The following is a 22,005-nucleotide window of genomic DNA, read 5'->3' as shown; positions in this document are numbered from 1 at the left end:
ACGCTGGATGTGGGGCTAGGCCCAAGAAAGTGTTGGAAACGAACGACAATTTTAAACCCACTGTTGGGCTCAAATTTTGTTTTGGGCCTGGAACTGGCCTGACAACTGGTCATGTTGGATTGGGCCTATGTATGCTTTCTGGGCCAAAGTTATGGGACCGAGCCTGGGCCGGTAAACGTGACACATACATTCGGCCGCCACGTTTATCGGGATATTATCTTTTTGTTACCGAATAATTTTTTTTGCTAGAATAATAAAAAATTTATTCTAAAAATAAATTCAATTGGCTCACATATGTGAGCCGGTTTTTTAAACCTAAAATACGGAATTATGGGAGGGGCGGCTCGCGCTGCGATAGGTCTGCGCACTGGGTCACGCGCGTGACCCCAGCCGCGCCCAGCAAAGGTCGTCTATTTCAACGCACGCACGCGCATGCACGTACCAGCAGCCCAGCCCAGCCGTATGGGCTCCAGCAGCACGTACAACGACCTCCGGCTTGGGTCGGTCTCGACCGCGACGTCCACGATCCCCGCGGTCTTTGCGGCGGTGCCGACCCCGACTAGTAGTGCGGTGCCGAGCCCACTCCTGAGTCCTGAGGCTGTCCGCACTCGACAAATCCAAAAGTTTTCCCATGCGTGACACGAATTCGCCGCAGGGTTAAAAAAGCTGTTCAGCGGGCAGGTGCCCAATGCTCTCTCTCTCTCTCTCTACAAGTATAAGGTGGACGGACGGTGATGACGTTGTGCAATGGATCGGAGGTTATTCTAGTGTCACTTGAGGCTTGAATGAGCTAGTCTTCTACTAGGTAGTATGTATTAAGTGACTGATGACCAGGAGGCACTTTTTATGTCGGTCAAGGTGACGAGGTCAGTATGTGGCCGCACCCAGTGCTTTAGTGCTTTACCATAGTGCGCACTAGCTAGAGAGCGCGTGTAAACAATGCAAGGAAAAGCTAGCAAAGAAGAGAAATGACACAAAAAGAGCTATAGGATCATAGGCTTATAGAATGTCCCAAAGGCCACTTATTTAGATTGCCGGATCTTCTTGCAGGGAACTATATATATATAAGCAAAATAATTTATATATGGTGCGATTCATGCATGTTTTCAAGGTGGTTTGTTAGTTGTTACTGATTAATATGAAGTATGATCATTTTCGGCATGTCTTGATGTTCCCCACACAAATATATGAGAGCATCTCACCAGTCACCAGCAGCTAGCAGCCACGCGCATTTGGGTCCATTCATTTCATTTTCAGTTGCGAAATTGAGAACACGCGAATGATATTCTTACCTCCACCACTTTCCAAAAGCTAGCAGGCACACAACATGGATTTGGCCTGCTGCTAGCTCCAAGTGTTGGGTGGGTCCCCCATACACCCTAATGTTTTTCGTGACATCATCCTTACCTTATTAGCATAAAGCTTCTACTCCTCCTAATTGAAAGGCAAAGCTCCTGCCATTTGCTTAAAAAAATCCTGACCTTATTAGCATATATATATATATGTTCGTGACTGACAGTCTGATACTACCGACCTTGCCCCTCCTAGCTAGGCTTTCCAAATTTCACACAACAGGTCAATAATTAATGCTGGCACTTGCAAGCTTGAAAAACACATGGATTTTGTTCCGTCACAACTTTACGTGACATAACTACTTACTAACTACATGGTAAGTTAAAGAGCTAACATGATTCATGTGACAGCCCGTGGCCAGTTGGGCCGGGCTGAATTCGAGTTACTGTAGCACGGCTACTGTAGCGCAAAAAAACTGTAGCTCCGGCACAGTATTCCCAGTTTAGCCCCATACCGAGAAACGGTAACGAGCCAGACCGACTTAAATAGCCGGCCGCGAGAAGGTAAATAATTCCGGCTGCAGCTTTTTGCGCGAAGCGAGGACGAAAGCGCAAGAGAGTTATTTAGCAGGTGTGGTTTACTCAAAATGTAGAGTAAATCTTAGCCGTTATCTCGGGCCGGGTCGTTACAATTCAAGTGGACACAAGACAAAAATTTTGAAATCATTGTGTTACAACGAAAATCATGCATATTTCCCCAGTAGACTTTCAAACAGAAAACATTTCCCCAGTAGAGAAAGCAAAGTAGTCATAATCACTGACGATTATGGTTTGAGTAACGAGTGTTCAAAAGAGATATTTATTATGTGTGAAAATTTCCTAGTGCATTGACACGCTCCACGCGCTGCCCCAATTAATCTTTTCTAGACCTGACACAAAGCATGTCAAACCAAGTCAAGGACATCAAGGAATAAAAAGGATGGTTGGCTCCTTCTCACTTGTTGTGAGTGGGCTAGTCATTGTCAGGGTTTACGTTACCGACCGGTCCGGTCAAACCTGCAGGGTCCGGTACCGGTATACCGGACCGATTTGGCCGAAACAGGTCCAACCGGTCGAAGTCAAATTTGAATTTAAAATCCACTGTACAAACGGTTCGTACCAGTATACCGGCCGGTTTGACTGGTAACCGGTCGGTTTGACTGGTAACCCGCCAAATTCAATTTTTTTTCTTTTTTGGTTTAAATTCAAATGCCCGCAAAGTATACTAAATGAATATTTGTATAACATGTTTTAGGCCTAAATGAACCCTCCAACCCTCTTTTGTACTACTTTTACATTGTATTTGTATACTTTTGTATGCACGCTTTTTTGTTTAACTTCAAATCCACGCAAACTATACTAAATGAACGAATTTTTGAGAAAATTTGACACCATTAGATTCATCGCACCTTGAAGTATTTTTAGAATTTTTTGAGAATTTTTCATTTTTTGAATTTTGAATTTAGACCGGTTTGATATCGGCTCAAACCGAAACCGGGCCGGACCGGTTTGACCGGTAACCGGTCAAACCGGACCGGTTCCCACCGGTTTGGTTAACCATGGTCATCATAGCTCTCTAAGCTTTTACATACATGGAAGCAACTTCCATTGGTCGGCCAGTGGCATTCATGAAATATGCTCTTAATCAGGTGTCCAAATACGCAAAGCATTTCCTTTAAATACAGCAATCCACTACTGCCTCCAACCCCCCTGTCACTTACTCAGACCCACCATACGGCACTACAACACAATTGTGAATTGTGATCTTGTTCCAATACTAACAGAGCTTCAGAGCTCACTACAATTCTAGCTCCTTGCACCTATCATTTTACAGTCATCATCATGGGGAATTGCCTGGTGATTCAAGACAGGAAGGAGATCAAGATCATGAGCATGGACGGCAGCCAAGTCCTGCCGGACGTGTTTCCAGTGAAGGCGCCGGCGTCTGTGGTCGACCCTGGCGCCGCCAGGGTGAAGCTGGTGATCAGCAAGCAGGAGCTGAAGAAGATGCTCGACAAGGAGGGCATGTCGCTGGACGACATGGTGTCTCTCATGCGCAAAGAAGCAAGTGATCGTGAACGGGAGGAGTGTTGCGGAGTAGGGTGGCGGCCTGCGCTGGAGAGCATACCAGAGGGCAGAGATCTATAGCAGTAGCAGCCTGGACGAGCTTTCAGATATCAACGTTGCAAAGATCAACGATCCTGCTTACAAGTCGCAGGATACTTTTTGGAATAAGCGTAAGCAAGACATATGCTAGATAGCATATATACATGTAGATGTATAGAGATAGTATAGATATATATACGGTACGGTAGGAGTTTTGAGATAGGAATCCTCTTCATCTTTTCTTGCTGCTCACATGCATGCATATGCTTGTAAAGAAAAGGTAAAGATGATCCTGGAAATCAAGCAGGAGTTATCTCAAGTGTTTCACTACCTTCTGCTATGGGCTGATCTTTGTTGATTGCGCACTTTTGTCCTTAGCACAGACCTGGAAATTAGCATAGTTAAGTCTGAAGAAATTCTCAGCTTTACCGCTTAGGTAACTGCATGCGGTACTTTATGAAGATCAGTAAGTACTTCCTGCATGCTCTGTATATCAAAAGGCTGAAAACAGGAAGCTCTGCTGCAAGGCACTGCAACTTATTCCTGGTCATATAAGGCACAACTATGATACTTTAAGGTAAAAGAGAACCAAAAAGTGTTCCAAGGAAAAAAAAGCCTCAACAATTGACGATGAGAGGCAAAACCGAACAAGGATGACCGTTAATTCAGCAGTCTGAACTATTGAACTGCAGAGCTATACACAAATCCTCTCTATGGAAATTTCCTCGAGAGTTTTTTCAAAAAAAATAATCCTCGAGATCAATTGGCACAGATTCTTTCAGAACCGTGAAAATAGAGTAATTATGAACTAAGAACATCAGGGGAATGGGCTCATCAGAATGAGATCAAGTTTTTCCTCAAAAAAGAAAAACAAAGAATGGGATCAAGCTATTGCTTGTAAATTCAGTTGTCCTCAGGTACTAGACAGTTCCTTTTTTCAGTAGCTAAGCACGGAGACGGGCAGACGGCCGCATATCATCAATTTGGATCCTGTGAAATAATCTGCCAAAACCAAGGTCTGTCATGTCGGCATTTGCATGCCAAAGATCAGCAAGCGATGATGTTGTCGAAGACTGAATAGACGGATTCATGATAAACCAGCAACATCAGAGTAACGTTCCTGGAGTAGCCAGCAGGAAGATATTTCGGCGAGTCTGTAATGACCTTTCACCATAATCTTTGTTTGATCATGAGGATCTAGCCCGTAAAAGTGCAATGCCTACTCGGATCGGTCAAAGGGACTCAGTTGTGATTGGTACCTGCAGCCTAGCTGGACCAAGAAATATCTGCATGAAAATTAATGATGAGAAATGCCGCACTCCCTCGATTTTGGGCCCAAATGATATAGGATTTGGGGTTGGAGGTCCTGTTCTGAAACCAGCCAGCACTACTACTGTTGTACATAGCCCGAACAGCAAACAGCCTAGATTGGGCCAGGCCCGTAACCTCCCAAGTCCCAAGTGCGCACGACGGGCGTGCTCCGTCTGTTTAGTGCCACATCGTCAATGCAACTTTAAGTGCACCAGCTAATAGACAATGGTCGTGACATTGCAGCTACCGCGTGGCAAGTGCGGTGAGCAACCACCAAAAATATAAACCCATAGTTTATCAAACATTCTGGCTGAAATGGCTGGCACACGACATGTGTGCCTCGTTTTTTTTTTAGCTTCTGTATTTCTGTTTTTTTTTCCAGCCCGATCACCGCCCTGTATGACCGCATGTTATAGTATTCCACCTACATTACTGGTTGCGACATGTGTGCCTCGCTATTTTTTTAGCTTCTGTATTTTTTTTTCAGCCTGATCACCGCCCTGCATGACCGCATGTTATAGTATTCCACCTACATTACTGGTTGTTCTTCTCATTCTGTGCTTCCACCCACATAGATTAGCTTCATCGATCAGTTTTCGATCACGCCCTGCGTGGCCGCATATCATGGTAATGGTGGGTTTGCTAGTTGTTCCGCTCATTCTGTGCTTCCACCCACACAGATTAGCTACATCGATCAGTTCCCAATCACGCTCTGCATGGCCGCATGTCATGGTAATGGTGGGTTTGCTTGTTGTTCTACTCATTCTGTGCTTCCACCCACACAGATTAGCTTCATCGATCAGTTCGCAAGACCAGAGCACGAATAGCATCATAGCGAACAACCGAACATTAGTAAGGCCTTAGCTGTCTAGCCGAAGCCCCAGCCGCTCTTCTCACAGCGAACAACTGAACATTAGTAAGATCTTAGCTATCCAGCCGAAGCCCCGGCCGCTCTTCTCCTCCTCTTCTTCCTCCGCCCCTTTGTCCACTGCCCTGGTCGGTAGGCTGCATCCACCGCGCCGCCTGCCTACCCACCACACACTGCCCCGCGCCCGCAGCCCCGCCTAAAGATGGCAACGACTGTAAACCCAACGGGTATTCTATAACAGATTTGAAAATTTAATACCCGAACCTGAAAACCCGCAAACCCGCTGACAGGTGGGCCCTAATATATATATATATATATATATATATACATATATATATATATATACATATACATATATATGTATATATACATATATATATATATGTATATATACATATATATGTATATATACATATATATATGTATATATGTATATATACATATATATATATATATGTATATATATATATATATATATATATGTATATATATATATATATATATATATATGTATATATATATACATATATATATATATATGTATATATATATACATATATATATATATATATAGGGTTTCTCCCATTTGTTTCCCACTCCCTCCCAGCAGCCGCCCCCATCCCTCTCGTGTGCCCCCATCCCACCCCCTGGGTGCTGGCGCAGCACCCGGAGGCGCCTCCAGGCCTCAGCGCCACCTACTGCGCTCCTCAGACCCCTCGTGCCGGCGCCCGGCGGAGCCTCGCGGAGGGGCCTCGGTCCGGCGGCCCCCAGCTCTCTCGGCACCGGAGAGCAGCAGGCGTCCCCCAGGCCTTGGCGCCCTCGCCCCTCCGCGCCACGCGCCCAGGCTCCGGCGGCCGGCGCCCTCCCCCTCCGCGCCGCGCGCCCAGAGGCAACGACCCTAGGCGAGCGCAGCGGCCCCCGACGCCCTCCCTCATCCCTCCGCACCCAGAGGCGAGGCGACGACCCCAGGCGAGCGCAGGCGGCCAGGCCGACGCCCTCCCTCGTCCCTCCTCGCGGGTACACGGGTGTGCCCGCGGGTATGCAGATATCCGCGGACAGCAGGTACGGGTCTAGGTTTCTACTCGTCGCGGGTTGCGGGCACGGGCGTGGGCACGAATTTAGGTTTGCGGGTGCAGGTTTCTGAAATTAGTATCCGCGCGAATTTTACCCGTTGTCATCCCTAGCCCCGCCCCACCCCCACCCCCACCCCCTTATAGTCGTCAGCCATGGAAACCTCTACCCAACCTTAGAAACCCAAAACCCTAAAACCACCACCTCGACCACCACCCTCTGGCCGACGGTGATCTCATCGGTGACACCGCTCCTCCACCTCTCAACCCTCGCCGTAATAGCTGCGCATAGATTTGAAAGAATTTGAAATAGAAGATGAGGTGGAAGAAGAAACATGGGTTCCACTGGTCATAAAAAATAGAAATAGAAATAGACAGTGGCGGAGGACGCCAAAATAATGAGGTATGGCCGGGGGGGGAGGGGCAGTCGGCTGAGGCGGCGGCGCTCAGGCGGGCGCCGCAGGCCGGGGCGGGGGGGGGGGGGGTGCAAGGGGGCGGTGCGTGGTGACGGCGTGCTTGGGCGGGGGCGCAGGGGGGCGGCGTGCCGGGGGCCGGGGCGGGGGCGCGCCGGCGGCTGTGGCGGCGGCGCTCGGGCGGGGGCGAGGGCGGGCGCTGCAAGCCGGGGCGGAGGGGGCCGGGGCGGGAGCGGCGCGCCGACGCCGACGCCTGGGCGGAGGCGGGGGCGGGGGCGAGGGTGGGGCCGCAGGAGGGCGGCGCGATGGGGCCGGGACAGGGGCGGTGGCGGCACGGCGTGGCGTTCGGGCGGGACAGGGGCGGTGCGGCGGGAGCGGAGCGGAGCGGGAGCAGGGAGCGGAGCGCGCTAGGTATGGCGCGCGCCATACCGCGCCATAACAGGCGCTCCGCCACTGGAAATAGAACGTGGGTTCTCATACAACTACATTAAACCAATTTCCAAGTATCCATACAGCCCACATAAACTATATCCAAAATTCAATTAGCCATAACGCAATATGAGACATAATTATTCATAGTATATCGCAATATAAATGAACTTCTGCCTCTATACTCATCAAGGTATGAAGATGCATCTCTATGCCAAACCAATGATGTATGCACATGGATGCGTATGAAATCTTGCCTTCATACCCAACAAGGTATAAAGCTGCATCGTTATGCCCAATAAATGATGGTGTACTGGTACGGTCTGAACCATAGATTCACGACATAACTCCATTTGCCAATGGAATGCAATGCAATATGATGCACTGCCACAAGATAAATGCCATATCCAAATAATATCCAAATACCATATACTCAATATCCAAATACCATGTACTCCATGATGGAAAAAGAGATTAGTCCATGATAATTAATGTAGAGAGATACAAGTGGTGCTTCCCTAACATAAATAGTGTCAATCATGATTAAATAATGTAATCTCACATATGCCAAATATCAACCAAATAGTTAATCATATCATCATATTTATAAACCCCCTTAATCTTAAGAAAATAGAATAACATGTAGTCATGAGTGATTTAAACATAGAGAAGAACTCTAGTTTCATAATCCAGACCCAAAGCATATCTATCATATCAAAGAAAAAAATAACGTTTCTAAATAAAGCTAGTCAACCCAAAGTTCAATCCTTATATTTTAACACATATACCAAAGAATAGTAGGAAACTACATCGAACCTTATTCGTAATCCAAATTTCAATTTACCCAATGTATGAGAGCACTAGGAGACATAAGTAGCGTAAACACCATAGAGGTTATCATACACTAAGATTAACATAACCTCTACTATAACCAGCCCACTTATTAGTAAACCGCCAAGTATTCCATATATTTTACTCATGGCAAGACATGACATAGAATAAATTACTAAGTATATGTCATATGTAAATAATTTATCAAATCAACCATAATATCAAAAACCATCATCTAATTTATGCATATAGGCACTCATGTAGTCATGTTCAAGTAGACGGAAAAATACCCACCACATAGCTACATTGGTTAGGAAGAAAAATATATTTACACCTTTCCCAATAACTATGAAAGTCATGTATAACTTTTTATATTACCACGAAATAGAGAAACATAAATATTCACATTGAACCTATAGAACATATACTAACCCAATTAGAACATGGTTAAATAGATCATATTATATTAGTCATGGTTATGAATTTTAAAGTGGAGGTAAAATAAATAACAAGTTAAAGCAAGTAGCAACCATCACTACGTTTACTTGCCTCCGATGAAGGGATGGCCGCTTTAGGCGCGACCCGAAGTACTACCACCTGTTTTGACATTGCAAGATCAGATAACAACTTATTACACTAACAAGTGTTTACGGTAAGTAAGTGCTCCTACGTGCTCTTCCAATCCAACATCCCACCCAAAAAGCAAAAGAGGCCTAAGCCAACTGCAGCACTGCTGCTTCTCTTTTTCATATCTTTTAATCCATAAAAGCTATGACAGCAAAGAAATATTATTCTGGAATCTACAAACCAAGAACTAATGTTCCGTGTAGAAATTTATTTTTCTCATGCCTCTAAAATGGTCTAAACTGCAGATGAAAATAGACATACGAATCTGCCCAAAAAAATCAGGGCAGCAAGCTTCACATTTCCATAATTCCAAATCTATTTGTCTAAAAATTCTAAAATTTCGCAAGAGCATAGAGAATTCCATGATCTAAAATTATGGTATTATCCATATTTGCATTAGAGGTCAACAAGTTGGCCTAAGGTAGGGTTAAATCTTAACTGAAAAACTCTATCAACAAAGCTGTACATCTAAACTTTAAATCGAGGTGGCGGCGTCCGGCGGATCTGCCGCCTCCCCCCTCGCGTGGGCGGAGCAGGCGGCGCGCGGCCGGAGCGGCTGCCCCCACACCCCATCCTCGCGCGGGACTGTGGCCGGGCGGAGCAGGCGGCCGAGCTCTGCGGAGCATGCGGCGCACGGCCGGAGCATCCGCCCCCTCTCCCCCTTCCTGCTTGATCCGGCTCTGGGGACCTTGAGCTCGCCTCCTCCCTCCACCGTGAGCTCGGCCGGCCTTGTGTGGACCTCCGCCTGGACGCGGCCCCGGAACTCCCTCCGGGCCGGATCCGCACGGCAACGGCGGCGGCGGTCGATCCAGCGGTGGCCCTCTCTCTCCCCTTCCTGCTTACACGGCGCGATGGTCCTTTCTCTGTCTCGCCGGTCTTCCTCCTCGCAGGCCGCCTCCGTTCGCCGGCCCGCTCGCCCCGCGCCGCCGGCCAGGCGGTTGGGATGGCGCCCGTCCGCACGGGCCCCACGTCTGCTCGCTACCGCACCACATTTGGCGTGCGGGAGCAGCCCCGGTATTTTACCGTCCGGTTTGCCGGACACCGCTGCAGCACATTTTACCCCCATGTTGGTACTGCAGGTCGGGATAGCGGATGCTATCCCGTACCCACTGCAGACAGCCTAAGGATCGGATGGAACTCCCGGCTGCGCAATTGCTCTCATGGTTTTAGTGGGGGTTGGATTTATTGACATGGTGTGTGTTTCCGAGACTCCTACACTGTACTTTAGGGTGTGTTTAGTTGGTGAAAAAATTTAGGTTTTGGTACTGTAGTACATTTCGTTGTTACTTAACAAATAATATTCAATTATGAAATAATTAGGTTTAAAAGATTTATATCATGCTAATCAGTTAGATTAATATAATTAGTTATTTTTTAACTACATTTAATGCTTCATACATGTGTCCGAAGATTCGATATGACGGATACTGTAGGAAATTTTTCACCAACTAAACAGGAGTGTCCTTAGCTCACTGATGTGTAGGGCGGGAGTCACACGTCAGTGACCACGCACAGAGGACTCGTTTCCGGTGTGTGTATAGATAGATATCTGGTCATCCAGCATCGTACATGTGCTGCCCTGTTAGTCTCGTTCAAGTGTAAAGTTTACTTTGGTACTAGGCCTAGATTGATGAGAATTTTATCAAAATACATGTGGAATATTTTAGGTTAGTTTTACACGTCAGAGTGGATTGACAAAATCGTTGCGAGTTCTTAAGCAGGTAGCACCAACCAAAGACTTTTGGTACTATCCTAATTGCTAGGGCTAAAGACATGGCCAAGTAGAAGGGGTTATACGCGGACGATACAGTCCTGTTTTTGAGTCATGACCTGGCAAAGGCTACAAATATGAAATTGTTGCTATGCTTGTTTGAACAATTATCAAGTTTAAAGATTAACTTCCATAAGAGTGAATTTTTTTGCTTTGGTAAGGCCAATGAGCACGAGGCAGAATATTCTCAATTGTTTGGGTGTGATGTTGGTAAATTTCCCTTTCGCTACCTAGGCCTACCCATGACATTATAGAAAATTGAGTAACAGTGATTGGAAAACTATAGAACAAAGGATTGAGAAAAAACTAAGTGGTTGAAAAGCCAAAATGTTAACGGTTGGCGGTCGTCTGGTGTTGATCAACTCAGTTTTATCGAGCTTACCTATGTTAATGTTGTTTTTCTTTGAAATACCAAAAGGGGTGCTTGAGAAAATCGAATCCTTTAGATCGCGTTTCTTTTGGCAAAACGACCAGCATAAGAAGAAGTATAGGCTAGTGAAATGGAAATTGATTTGTCAACCAAAAACACAAGGAGGTTTAGGGGTTCAGGATTTGGAGATACAAAATAAATGCTTGCTAAGTAAGTGGATTGTTAAGTTGTGTAATGAAGATGGAATGTCGCAAGAATTGCTGCGCAACAAATATCTCACAACAAATAGAACCTTAAGCAGTTGCAAGAAAAAACCAACGGATTCTCACTTTTGGAAAGGCCTTATGAATGTTAAGGACATTGTGTTGTCCTATGGGACATTTAAAATTGGTGATGGTACCAAACACAGTTTTGAAAAGATAAGTGGCTGGGACCTATCACACTAAAAGAGAAATTCTCGGCTTTGTTCAACATAGTTAGAAGAAACATGATACTGTAGCTCAAGTTTGCAATTCATCTCACCTCAATATTTCTTTTAGAAGGAATTTGACGGGAAACAACTTGAGAAATTGGAATAAATTGTTGTTTCTTTACTAGAGTTCAACTTACAGGACGGGCAAGATCAACTTATTTGGTCCTTACATTCATCTGGGCAGTATTCGGTTAGGTTGCTATATGCTGTTCTAGTAAATAATGGTGTTCAGGTATCACAGGAAATTTGGAAGTCTAAACTTCCGGCTAGAATTAAGGTTTTCCTATGGTATTTAAAGAGATGTGTAGTTTTAACTAAAGACAATTTAGCTAAACGCAATTGGTATGGTGATAAGAATTGCTGCTTTTGTCACTTACCTGAAACTATACACCACTTGTTTTTTCAATGCTCCTATGCTAGATTCCTGTGGCGAGCTATTCAAGTATCTTTTGGCATAAGTATTCCTGCTAACAAAGATAAGTTGTTTAGTGTTGACGCTTCTTAAAGCGCCAATTTATGTACCGCAAGCGCACGGATCGTGTAGCTTTTCCCTTAGAGTATTCCCCCAAGGTTTATCAATCCACGGAACAAGTGTATTATTATGCTTAACTAAGCACTAATGATATTGGTAAAAGATCTATATTGAGTGTATGAGTGTGAAATAGATCTAATCTAACCAATCTAATCTAATCTAGACTAGTGAGCAAAGATAGATGTGTGCACAAGATATGAAGAGCATTTGTCCATAGGGTCTAGGATCACTAGAGATGTAATCGCCAAGCAACAAAGAACGGATCTAATCTACCAAAGGTGTGTTCCAAGATCAAAACCTTTCCCTCCCGCATACTGTCACTACACGAGGATAATCGGTAACAAATCAACAAGAACACGATAGTTGATGTAATCTAAGTAAACCATGCAAGAGCAAAGCAAACCCAAAGCCAAGCCGCAAACTATTAGGCAGCAAAGCATCATCAACAAGAATCATGATAGATCAATCTCATAAAGGATTCGGCAATTACAACTCAAGATCTCCTTACAACCCCAGGAACAAACGAGGACTTTACCCCATGAAGCTAAGCGAAGCGTAGTCGATCATGGTGATGAAATCTCCGGCAAGGGATGGATCCCTTGCTGTCCTCCAACTTACAGCGGCGCCGAGGGGCGATGAGGCCTCCGGTGTCGCCTTTCTCTTGTGTCTAACTCGAATGTATCTCTGGATGCTCTTTCTATGCGATCTCTGCGATCCCTCTGTGGTGCTTCTCTTTGACGGCGGCTTCGGGGTATTTATAGACAGATATGGTCGGTGGTTTTGGTAAAACATAGATTAGGGTTGATGCATACTTCGTGCTGAAGAAAACCGAGATCAAATGGACTCCGAAAAGGGCTAGGCCGGCCGGCCCAAGGACTCCAGGCCGGCCGGCCTGGGCCTTTTCTGGCCCCTTTCGGTCCCATCTTTTGCGTGTTGAATCTTCCTTTTATTCCTCATCTTAGCCCAGTTGTAACCATGCGTCAAAACATCTCCGAAAATGTCCAATTTACTGTCAAAATACAACATGCTCTAAAATCCAGGACAAAATCGAAAATGGTCAAGTTCGGGTGCCAAGTGGCGGATTAGTACATGAATCATCCCGAAGAATTTACCAAAACGACTCCTAATCATATAGTAAAATGGGTACTTAAGGAGCGCCAACATTTAGTCAGTGGTTAAGGCCAAACGGACCTAAAACAAACACTTTATTGCTAGTAGCAGCGGCGGCATTAATTTGGGCTATTTGGTTGACAAGAAATGAGGTTATTCTTGAAAAAGTTAGATCCAAAACTTTTTTGCAGGTACTATTCAGGGGAACACATTGGCTACGGCAGTGGGCCAGCTTGCAGCGTAAGGATGAGCACAAGTATATGTTGCTTCAGGCGTGTCGACACCTTGAAGTATCTGCTTTGGAGTTCTTCGGTTCTAGGGGCCGGTTATCTAGTAGATGGATTGGCCCAGTTTGATCGTGTTTTAAATTTTCTTGCTTGTCAATCTGCTTGTAAGCCGCAGTGCTTTACAACTTGTTTGTGGTGGTTTGAGTTGAACGATGTAATAATCGATCTGATTCTACTTCGGTAGATGAAGCCGGATTTTTATCATTTATCCAAAAAAAGATAACCACCTTGTTCGGATGAGCTAAAAGCACTAGTTGGCTGGAATCGCCGGCTGGGCTGACTGGAATCGCCGCAGCTTTCCTCAGACCTTCAGCCGAGCCGAACGGCTGGTGCTAGGCCACAACCAGCTCAACCAAACCTACCAGCCATCCGAACAGAGCCAACATGTTTCCTTTTAGGGTGTGATTGGTTGCCTGGGGCACACTGGATCAGGCCGGGGATGCAGGGTGGCAGTATTTGGCTGCCCGGTTGCCCCATATGCAGGCTGAAGCGAGCTGATGTTTGGCTGCCTGGTTTGTCCGATTACTAGTTCCTATCGCATCAGCCACTATCTATATCTTGTTTCCTAATGCCGATGGAAGTTAATTATATACTTACGCATCTCTTAGCCATGCCTTATTTGGAAGCTTCCAGTTGAAAGAATGATATAATCCTCATGTCATGCTGTCATGCATGCATACAGCACACAACAGCCTAGCTAATAAGCTAATCTAATCTAATCTGAACAACATCACTTAGCTCTACAATTGATAGAGGCTAAACGCGTGTCGGTACCCCACAACTGGGGTACCCACTCCTACTGTGCCAAGACTCGCGTAGTTATCCGTAACTACGCCCTAAGGAGCTGAGCAGCCGGACTCCTGGGTTCCGACTCCATCTCACCGGACCAACGGTCCCGGACCCGCTTCCCGTTCGGGGACGGGTCCGGTGTCACCACGTGTCCCAGATGTGGAAATGCTCAGCACCTGTGGCCGCGGACCCGGATCCCCGCAGGTGGGTCCGGGACCTCCACGTGCCATCCGGACTCCCGCAGGTGGGTCCGGGACCTCCACGTGCCATCCGGACTCCCGCAGGTGGGTCCGGGACCTCCACGTGCCATCCGGACCCCCCGTGAGCTCTCGGCTCAGCTAGCTACTCGGGAGGGGTCCGGAGCCGCCATGTGTCGCGCAGACGCGGGCGCGGGCGCAAGCCTTCCACTGGAAGCTCCCTCACCCACCCGCATTAAGTGCGAGTGGTTGAGGCAGGCTCTGCTGCCGCTGGGCACGGGGCAGCTTTTGTCAGTCCACACTATGGATCGCCAGTTACCGAGGCGGCTCGTCAGTTACCAAGGCAAGCACTAAAGACGCAGCGCCGCGCCCATGGGCGACGAGTCATGATGACCAGCTACTGACTGGAGCAACAGTGCACGCTGCTACAGTGGACTGAGTCAGTAGTTCGGCGCTTCATCATGACCTCGACGCGCGGCTGCAGAGGCTAGACTCTACTCTGACAGGACAGCTCAAGACCATCCCTGGTCAGAAGCTACGCACGGAAGCCGACGACAAGATCTCCGGATCTGAGGCATTGAAGGCCAAAGTGTAGTTTATAATACATCGCCGGGTCCACATGTCGGGGCCCCGCTCAGTGTACGTGCTCCCCTTGGACATATAAAAGGGAGAGCACGCCCGCTAGAACACACAATCTGGAGATAGATCCTCAGACAGACTCAAGCTCTCGCACCTTCTCACTCTCGTGGGAAGGCAATACAACACACAGTGGATGTAGGGTATTACGCTCCGGCGGCCCGAACCACTCTAAATCCTGCTGTGTTCCTCGTGTTCTTGAGTGAGATCGATCTAAGACTAGCTACCCCCTGAGTACACACCCTCTGGGCTAGGGCGGGTGCCTTCCGCCACCCGGCCGTGGTTTGCAGCACCACGACAACGCGCTACTTCAAATCATGCATGAGGTTTCAACTACTCTACCAAAATGTTAGCATGAATCCTAACTTGCTTTTTTTAAAATGATATACGAAATTCCGATAAGGCACACAAAATTTTCCATCTGCTAGCAAGTAGGTAGCTTGGCTCATGCATCACCTAGTCCAATCATAAACATTCTCCCTTTTTTGTGCCATTATAAAAATTTCCTTGTGCACATTTTCATGCCAATCATTTGCAGGAAAACAGTGGATGGGGACAGAGGAAAGGAAATAAAAGGGTCTGATAGGAACAGCATAGATTAGTGAAGTACTTTAGTTTTCCATGTGTAAAATGAAAGGGACATCTGTTCTGATTCAAGCTAACCCTGTTCCCTCATTGAAAAGAGGCTTCTATGCTTTGTTGGTGAATTGGTGAGAACTGACAAGGAAACACGGTAGGATAACACTTACACGCCAAACTTATCTCCTTTATAAACAATCTGATGTGGAATCACACAATAGTGGAATTCTCTTTCACTAGATATGCTAAGCCTTATATATTTTTTCACTGCTGCACATACTGCAATAGTAAACTAGCTAGTTGAGTCATGTGACCACTAACTAGCTAGTTTAGGTGTTACTTTAGGAACATACGGTGAAGTTTCTGATTTGCACTTTTGCAGAATCACTCAAGGCATGAAGTGTTGCTTTCAATTGCTGTCTAGTATGTGTGTTCAAGAAATTGTCAAAACATGAAGTGTTGGAGTACACATCATTTAAACCCCTGCTCCAATACAACAATGACAGGTGACATATTAACTAGCAATACAAGCCCGTTGAGTGATTAGACTTAAACACTGTATGTACTCAGGGATTTTATTAATATGTTATATAGCTCAGCACGATTTGGATATGGATATTATTGGATCGGTGTGGGATTAGGTTTTGTTCGAGAAGCCATTGATGTCGTTGACTCACTAATAACAGGGGACGATGGCGAGCAAATTTAAATCAGGAATTGAAAGCTCATACTAGTGCTGCCTTTCCAGTTGGTATTACTTTCTTGCTGCATATAATTGGGCATCGACGACATGAATATTGGAGAACACATCGAGTTGTACTTGCTAGCAAACTGATAACATTCGTCAAAAGGTAGCACTACTACAGATCGGGCTATTTGTCCTGGTTCCAAAGGGCCATTTGTCCCGGTTTTGGAACTGGGATTCGGCTGCCGGGACAAAAGCTCTGGAGGCTTTTGTCCCGGGTGGTAGAACCGGGACAAAATATCCCTCACACTAAAAATTTTTTGCGCCCTGTGGGATTTGAACCCAAGACCTATTGTCTGGCGCATGGCTTCTTTGCCAACTCAACTAAGTAGTACATGTGACTCAGTAAAGAATAACTTCCTTTTGAACTATCACGTGGAGGGGCCTTTTGTCCGGGTTGGTAACACCAACCAGGACAAAAGGGGGTCCCTCCAACCGGGACAAAAGACCTCTGTCCCCCGCTGGCCCGGCTAGTCGTTGGACCCGGGACAAAAGCCACCTTTTGTCCCGGGCCCAAAGGCAGCCGAGACAAATGACTTGGAACAAAGGCCTGTTTTGTAGTAGTGTAGACTTGTTTTTCTAAAGGTTTAGGTTTAGAATATGATTTTATTTTTGAATTGAACGGTTGATCTAGATTAAAAAAAGTGACATATTGTTTAATGTTTAAATGAAAAATACGTGTTGAGTGCTAGATAAGACCGTACACAATTATCATTGAGATATTATTTAAAAATAACCATCCTATCCCATAAAGTCAAAGCCAACAAATAAGAACATATTGTATTCATTGGGAGTAGAGGTCTATGGCCACGCCACGGAAAAAGTCAAAACGATGTTCACGGTGTACATTTATGACTAGAATGCCTATGCTATCAGATTTTTTTGAGAGACGTTTATATTAGTTTAGATGCATAAAGTTTTGGTTGTAAAACAATATAGCATTTTCGTTTATATTTGGTAATTATTATTCCGTTATGGGTTAACTAGACTCAAAAGATTCGTCTCGCAAATTATAGTTACATTTAATTCTTCATGCATACGTTCAAAGATTCGATTTGTAAAGTTTTGAAATTTTGAAGACATCTAAACAAGGGGTAAGACAGGCAAGTGCTCTTGAACTGATATCCGATTGACAGTCTGTGAAGCGTCCCCTCATAAGAGAAGACTTAAATGTGATACAAAGCACCAGTCTCAGGAGGCTGATGCCACATTTATTACATCAGATGGTTCAAAACCTTACAAACCTTGGCGGGCACTCGATACAGATGATAATAATAATTAACCAGGCTACGACATAACACCAGACCGCGAACCACATAGGGTCTACTACGGGCTCAGAGTACTGCGACAGCGGAGGCATCTCAACAGGGCCGGTTCCACAGGTAAGGTTGGGTGTAGAACGATAACCCTACTCGGCGTCGTCTGGTACGAAGTCCGGGTCTTCTTCTGTAAAAAGTAAGAGTGGGGTGAGTACAAACGTACTCAGCAAGTCCAACCACACCCACGGAGGGGGTTATAACAGAATAATATGCATAGGTAAATCAAGGATAAGGTTACGGTTTAATTTGCCGAAAAGCGATACTTTATGCAGGGGTTTATTTTATAGAAAACCATTTAGAAATCAGTTTTTGGCATTAACACAGAGTTCAGGTTTTAAAACTGCTACCGGACTCCCCGTCCGACGTAGCACACGGCACAACTGCCGGGACCAATTCCAAAACAACTCACACCAGCCCATCCCAGAGAAACACTAGTTATGTGACCACACCGTAACTCGCCCAATACCGTGGGCACGGACTATTCGAATAGATTCTTAACTCTGCAGAGGTGTGCAACTTTACCCACAAGTAGGATACCACAACTCGAACACCGTCGTGTCGGTGTAGATCCCAACATAGCCATTACCCACCATAGCTAAGCCTGACTAGCCATCACGGGACGCACCAAGGGGTCATTGACCGTTCACTTAGGTATAACCGGGCATAAGTCACTCGGGGCTTATCCCTTTTCCTTAGTCACCCGTTGCTCTCAGCTCTCCTGATGGCTACCACACCAACTAGTGGGATTTATGCTACGCCGTTGCCCATTCAACGGTCGAGTGGTTTGCACGATAATGGAGTTAGGTGAGATGACACACCAACTCGGTCCTTAGACACGACAAGATGGATATCTCCCTCCTTGCTCTGCCACACAGGCACAAGCACACCAATCGGCAAATCACACAGAAATGCCGTCCATCTCGTCCATACTCATCTTTCGAAATCCACATTTTATCCCTTCCCACACGCACACATTTTCTTTATCAAATAAATCATATTATGAGTAAAGTCCTGAGCGTTCTAATATCGATTAACGTCCAAGCAAAATCAGACATTAATCTAGGTGGTCAAGGAATGGTCATCACAAGTCAAGGGGTGGCTATCCAACCGTGTTTTCATGCAAGCAAAACATATGCAATTTATAAAACAGGCCATTGGGTGGTGTTTATAAAAACTAGGACAGAAACATGCATCAAAGGATGGGATTGAACTTGCCGTCTTCGCAGCCTTCGGGGAAGTCCTGTCCTTCGGGCTCGGGGTCGCGGAACTGGTCTTCGTTCTCCTGCTCACAGTACGGCTCGTTGACGGGCTCTCCTTCGGTCACTCCGTGGTCTACAGCGCACACAAACAAACACACAATCAAAACAAAGATTTGTCGTCGAGCTCGAAACGGAAACACATGGAATATAGAGCATAGAGTATTATTTTTGGATGGTTTCTGAATGGTATGGCCAAAGCTGAGTTAGGAGAGGCGGGGTAAAATTTTAGGTTAAGCCGGGGTCGTTAGGCACATAAAAGGATAGGTCAGGGAAGCGTTTAGGCCCTAAACAGGGGTCTAGGGACCTAGTTGTAATTAGGATTAAGTAAGCAGGGGCTTTGTTTAAATTTTAAAAGTTTCTTGGGTTAATCTAAAAGAGTCAGGGTTTTATTTGTAATTATGTTTATATAGTGGGGTTTATTTTGGGAATATAATAAAAGAAGGGGTTTTAAATGAAAAAGGGCCTAAAGGGGTGGGGTTTCTTTAATGAATAGAGGAAAGTGGAGAGGGTTCTTGGCAAAAATGCCAGTCCTCTTCCTCCCCCGCGCGGGGAAACAGGGGAGGGAGGCCGGCGCTCGCCGGAGCTCACGGGCCCGCGGCCTGGGGGCACGGCGGCAGCCCGGAGTAGGGGGAAAAGGGCCAGGGAGGCGTGCGGGGTTGATTCCCGGCCGCGGCTCAGCCCGTGGCGGCCTGGGGTGGCTCGGCCACGGCGGCCGGCGGCGGCGGGTGGTGGCGGCCCTGGATCGGTAATCCAGAGGGGCGGCGGCGGTCAACAGGAGGGGGAGGAGCACCATTGGGCCTCAGAGGTGCCCAAACCTACCTCGATTCGGGTCGAGGGGCAGTGGGGAGGGGGCTCCGCGGTGGCCGGCGGTGGCAAGGCAAGCGGCGGCGCTGCAGGCTGAAGAGAGGAGGCGTGGGACGCTGGGGCTCGGGAAACCGTGCGGCGGTGGCGGTGGAGCTCGGGGAGGGCTCTGCGGGGTCTTTTATAGGCGGCCAAGTCGGTGGCGGTGGGAGCGGGGCCGGCGAGCGGGATGGGACGCGACGGCGGGTCGCCGATGGCCCTGTGCGGGGGTCGTCGATGGGCGGACCGCGTGGCGGTGCCTTGGGCAAGCGGTGACCGCGCGCAGGCGGCGCTGTGCCGCAGTCGCCGGCGCTGTGCGCTCGGCTCGACACGGCACCGTGTCGCCTTGGCGCGGCTCAGCTCAGGCGGGCGCGCGCATGTGCGGTGGTGGCGCGGGCGGCAGGTGGGGCACGGCCAGGGGGCGCGCGGGGAGGAGGACCGGCCGGGCCGGGCGTGCTGCGCGACCGGAGCTGGGCCCAAGGGCGGCGTGCCCGGGTGGAGAGCGCGGCCGGGTGAGCAGGGGCGAGGGGAGGGCGCGGGCCAGGCGCGCGGCAGAGGAGAAGGAAAGAAAGAGAGGAGAGGGAAGGAGAGGGAAAAGAAAAGGAAAGAAAGGAGAAAAGAAAATGGAAAAAAAGAAAAGAAAAGGAAAAAGGAGGGGAAAAGAAAAGGGAAAAAGGAGAGAGGGAGAGAGGGATCCGCGCCGGGATCACGGCGCCGATCGCGGAGCCTGTCGGCCACGCTTGGCGTCCGGGCGCGCGAGAACGCGACGCACGGGTCGAGGAGAAATAGGGTGCTGGATACGGGTGTCGGGTCCTTGGGGAATCGGGAGATCTGGCAGAACTGGGGTTAGGGTTTCAAGGAGGGATCTCGAGCTTAACGACGAAGCAAAATTTTAGCGCACGATTTATTTAGGTAATTTTCGGGATGTTACAGTCTGATACACATGCATGGTCAAAGTCTATATGTGATGGATGGTGTAGCATCGTTGAGCAGAAAATTAGTTGCTGCAAGAAATCATTTGGAAGCTAAGTAGCAACATTTACTTTCAATAGCTCATATGATTGTGTTGTCGTCAGTGTGTGAAACTGTAATTCTTTCAAGTGCTACCCACGTCTATCCTACATGTATGTTTCAACCTTTGGAACAAAAGAAGGTCATGCAATAAAGAAAGATAAATTAGACGGACTTGCTGGGGCCAACCAAGGAGAGAGCAGTCAGTTCCAATGTGATAAGAGTGCAGCCTGGGATTCCTGTGGCTTCATGACAAAAGTTTTCAAGTGAAGACAAGACCCTAGACCTTCTCCCCAGCCCCGTCTCTCTCTCTCTCACGCAAGGATAGAGAAGAACAAAATCACCATATAAAGGCAGCCTATAAGGACAAGATCTTCCTCTGAACTGTGGGATTGGCACACCTATAGAAGGTTTAGATGAAACGCAAAAAAATTTTGCGATGAAATCTTGCTAATTTGAAATACTAAATGAAATCTATTTATAAAACTTTTTACACAGATGGATTGTAAATCGCAAGACGAATCTAATGATGCTAATTAATCTATGGTTAATCTATAATTAGCGAATTGTTACTGTAGCATCACTGTTGCAAATCATGGATTAAGTAGGCTCCTTAGATTCGTCTCGCGATTTACAGCCCATCCATGCAAAAAGTTTTGTAAATAGACTTCATTTAGTATTCTATGCATGTGTCCAAACATTCGATGTGATGTTTTTTTTTGCGTTTACGGGGTTTACAGATTGTGATCTAAACAGGGCCTGAAACTATTATAGTGTTAGTGTCATATCAAACAAGAAGCTGCGTGTGAGCAAGAGCTACTGAGAACATCATGCCCGTATTTGGCCCCGTGCGGGCCGTGCCACCGCACAGGGCCACCAAATTCGAAGGGCCCCTAAAATACTAGGTATACATTAAGTATAATTATATAGAGAATTTAATTTAATTGATTGTTGGCCCAATTTGTGGCAAAACGTGGCCTAAATTGCTCCTGGAAGATGAATTATCGTAGGCGTATCGCTTGCCGCTTCCTTTCGCATGGGTGCTGCTCGGGGTCACGCGTGTGACCCTGAGTGGACCTGTCGCAGCACCCCAATCTCTCCA

The 22,005-nt window shown here is 46.9% G+C and overlaps 1 protein-coding gene across 1 annotated transcript; it reads left to right on the top strand.

Annotated features, from left to right (window-relative positions):
• Positions 1-3,026: 3,026 nt before the first annotated feature.
• On the top strand, positions 3,027-3,777 carry LOC120663602. The gene has a single exon (XM_039942462.1). It carries the CDS (start codon positions 3,174-3,176, stop codon positions 3,477-3,479), a length of 306 nt encoding a protein of 101 aa, XP_039798396.1. The 5' UTR covers positions 3,027-3,173; the 3' UTR covers positions 3,480-3,777.
• Positions 3,778-22,005: the final 18,228 nt, after the last annotated feature.

This window comes from Panicum virgatum, chromosome 3N (assembly GCF_016808335.1).
Source record: "Panicum virgatum strain AP13 chromosome 3N, P.virgatum_v5, whole genome shotgun sequence".
Taxonomy (NCBI): domain Eukaryota; kingdom Viridiplantae; phylum Streptophyta; class Magnoliopsida; order Poales; family Poaceae; genus Panicum; species Panicum virgatum.
This window is presented reverse-complemented; position numbering and strand designations above follow the sequence as displayed.

Excerpts from the sequence above, each read along its gene's own strand:
- LOC120663602 (XM_039942462.1), top strand. The coding sequence starts at position 3,174 with ATGGGGAATTGCCTGGTGATTCAAGACAGGAAGGAGATCAAGATCATG.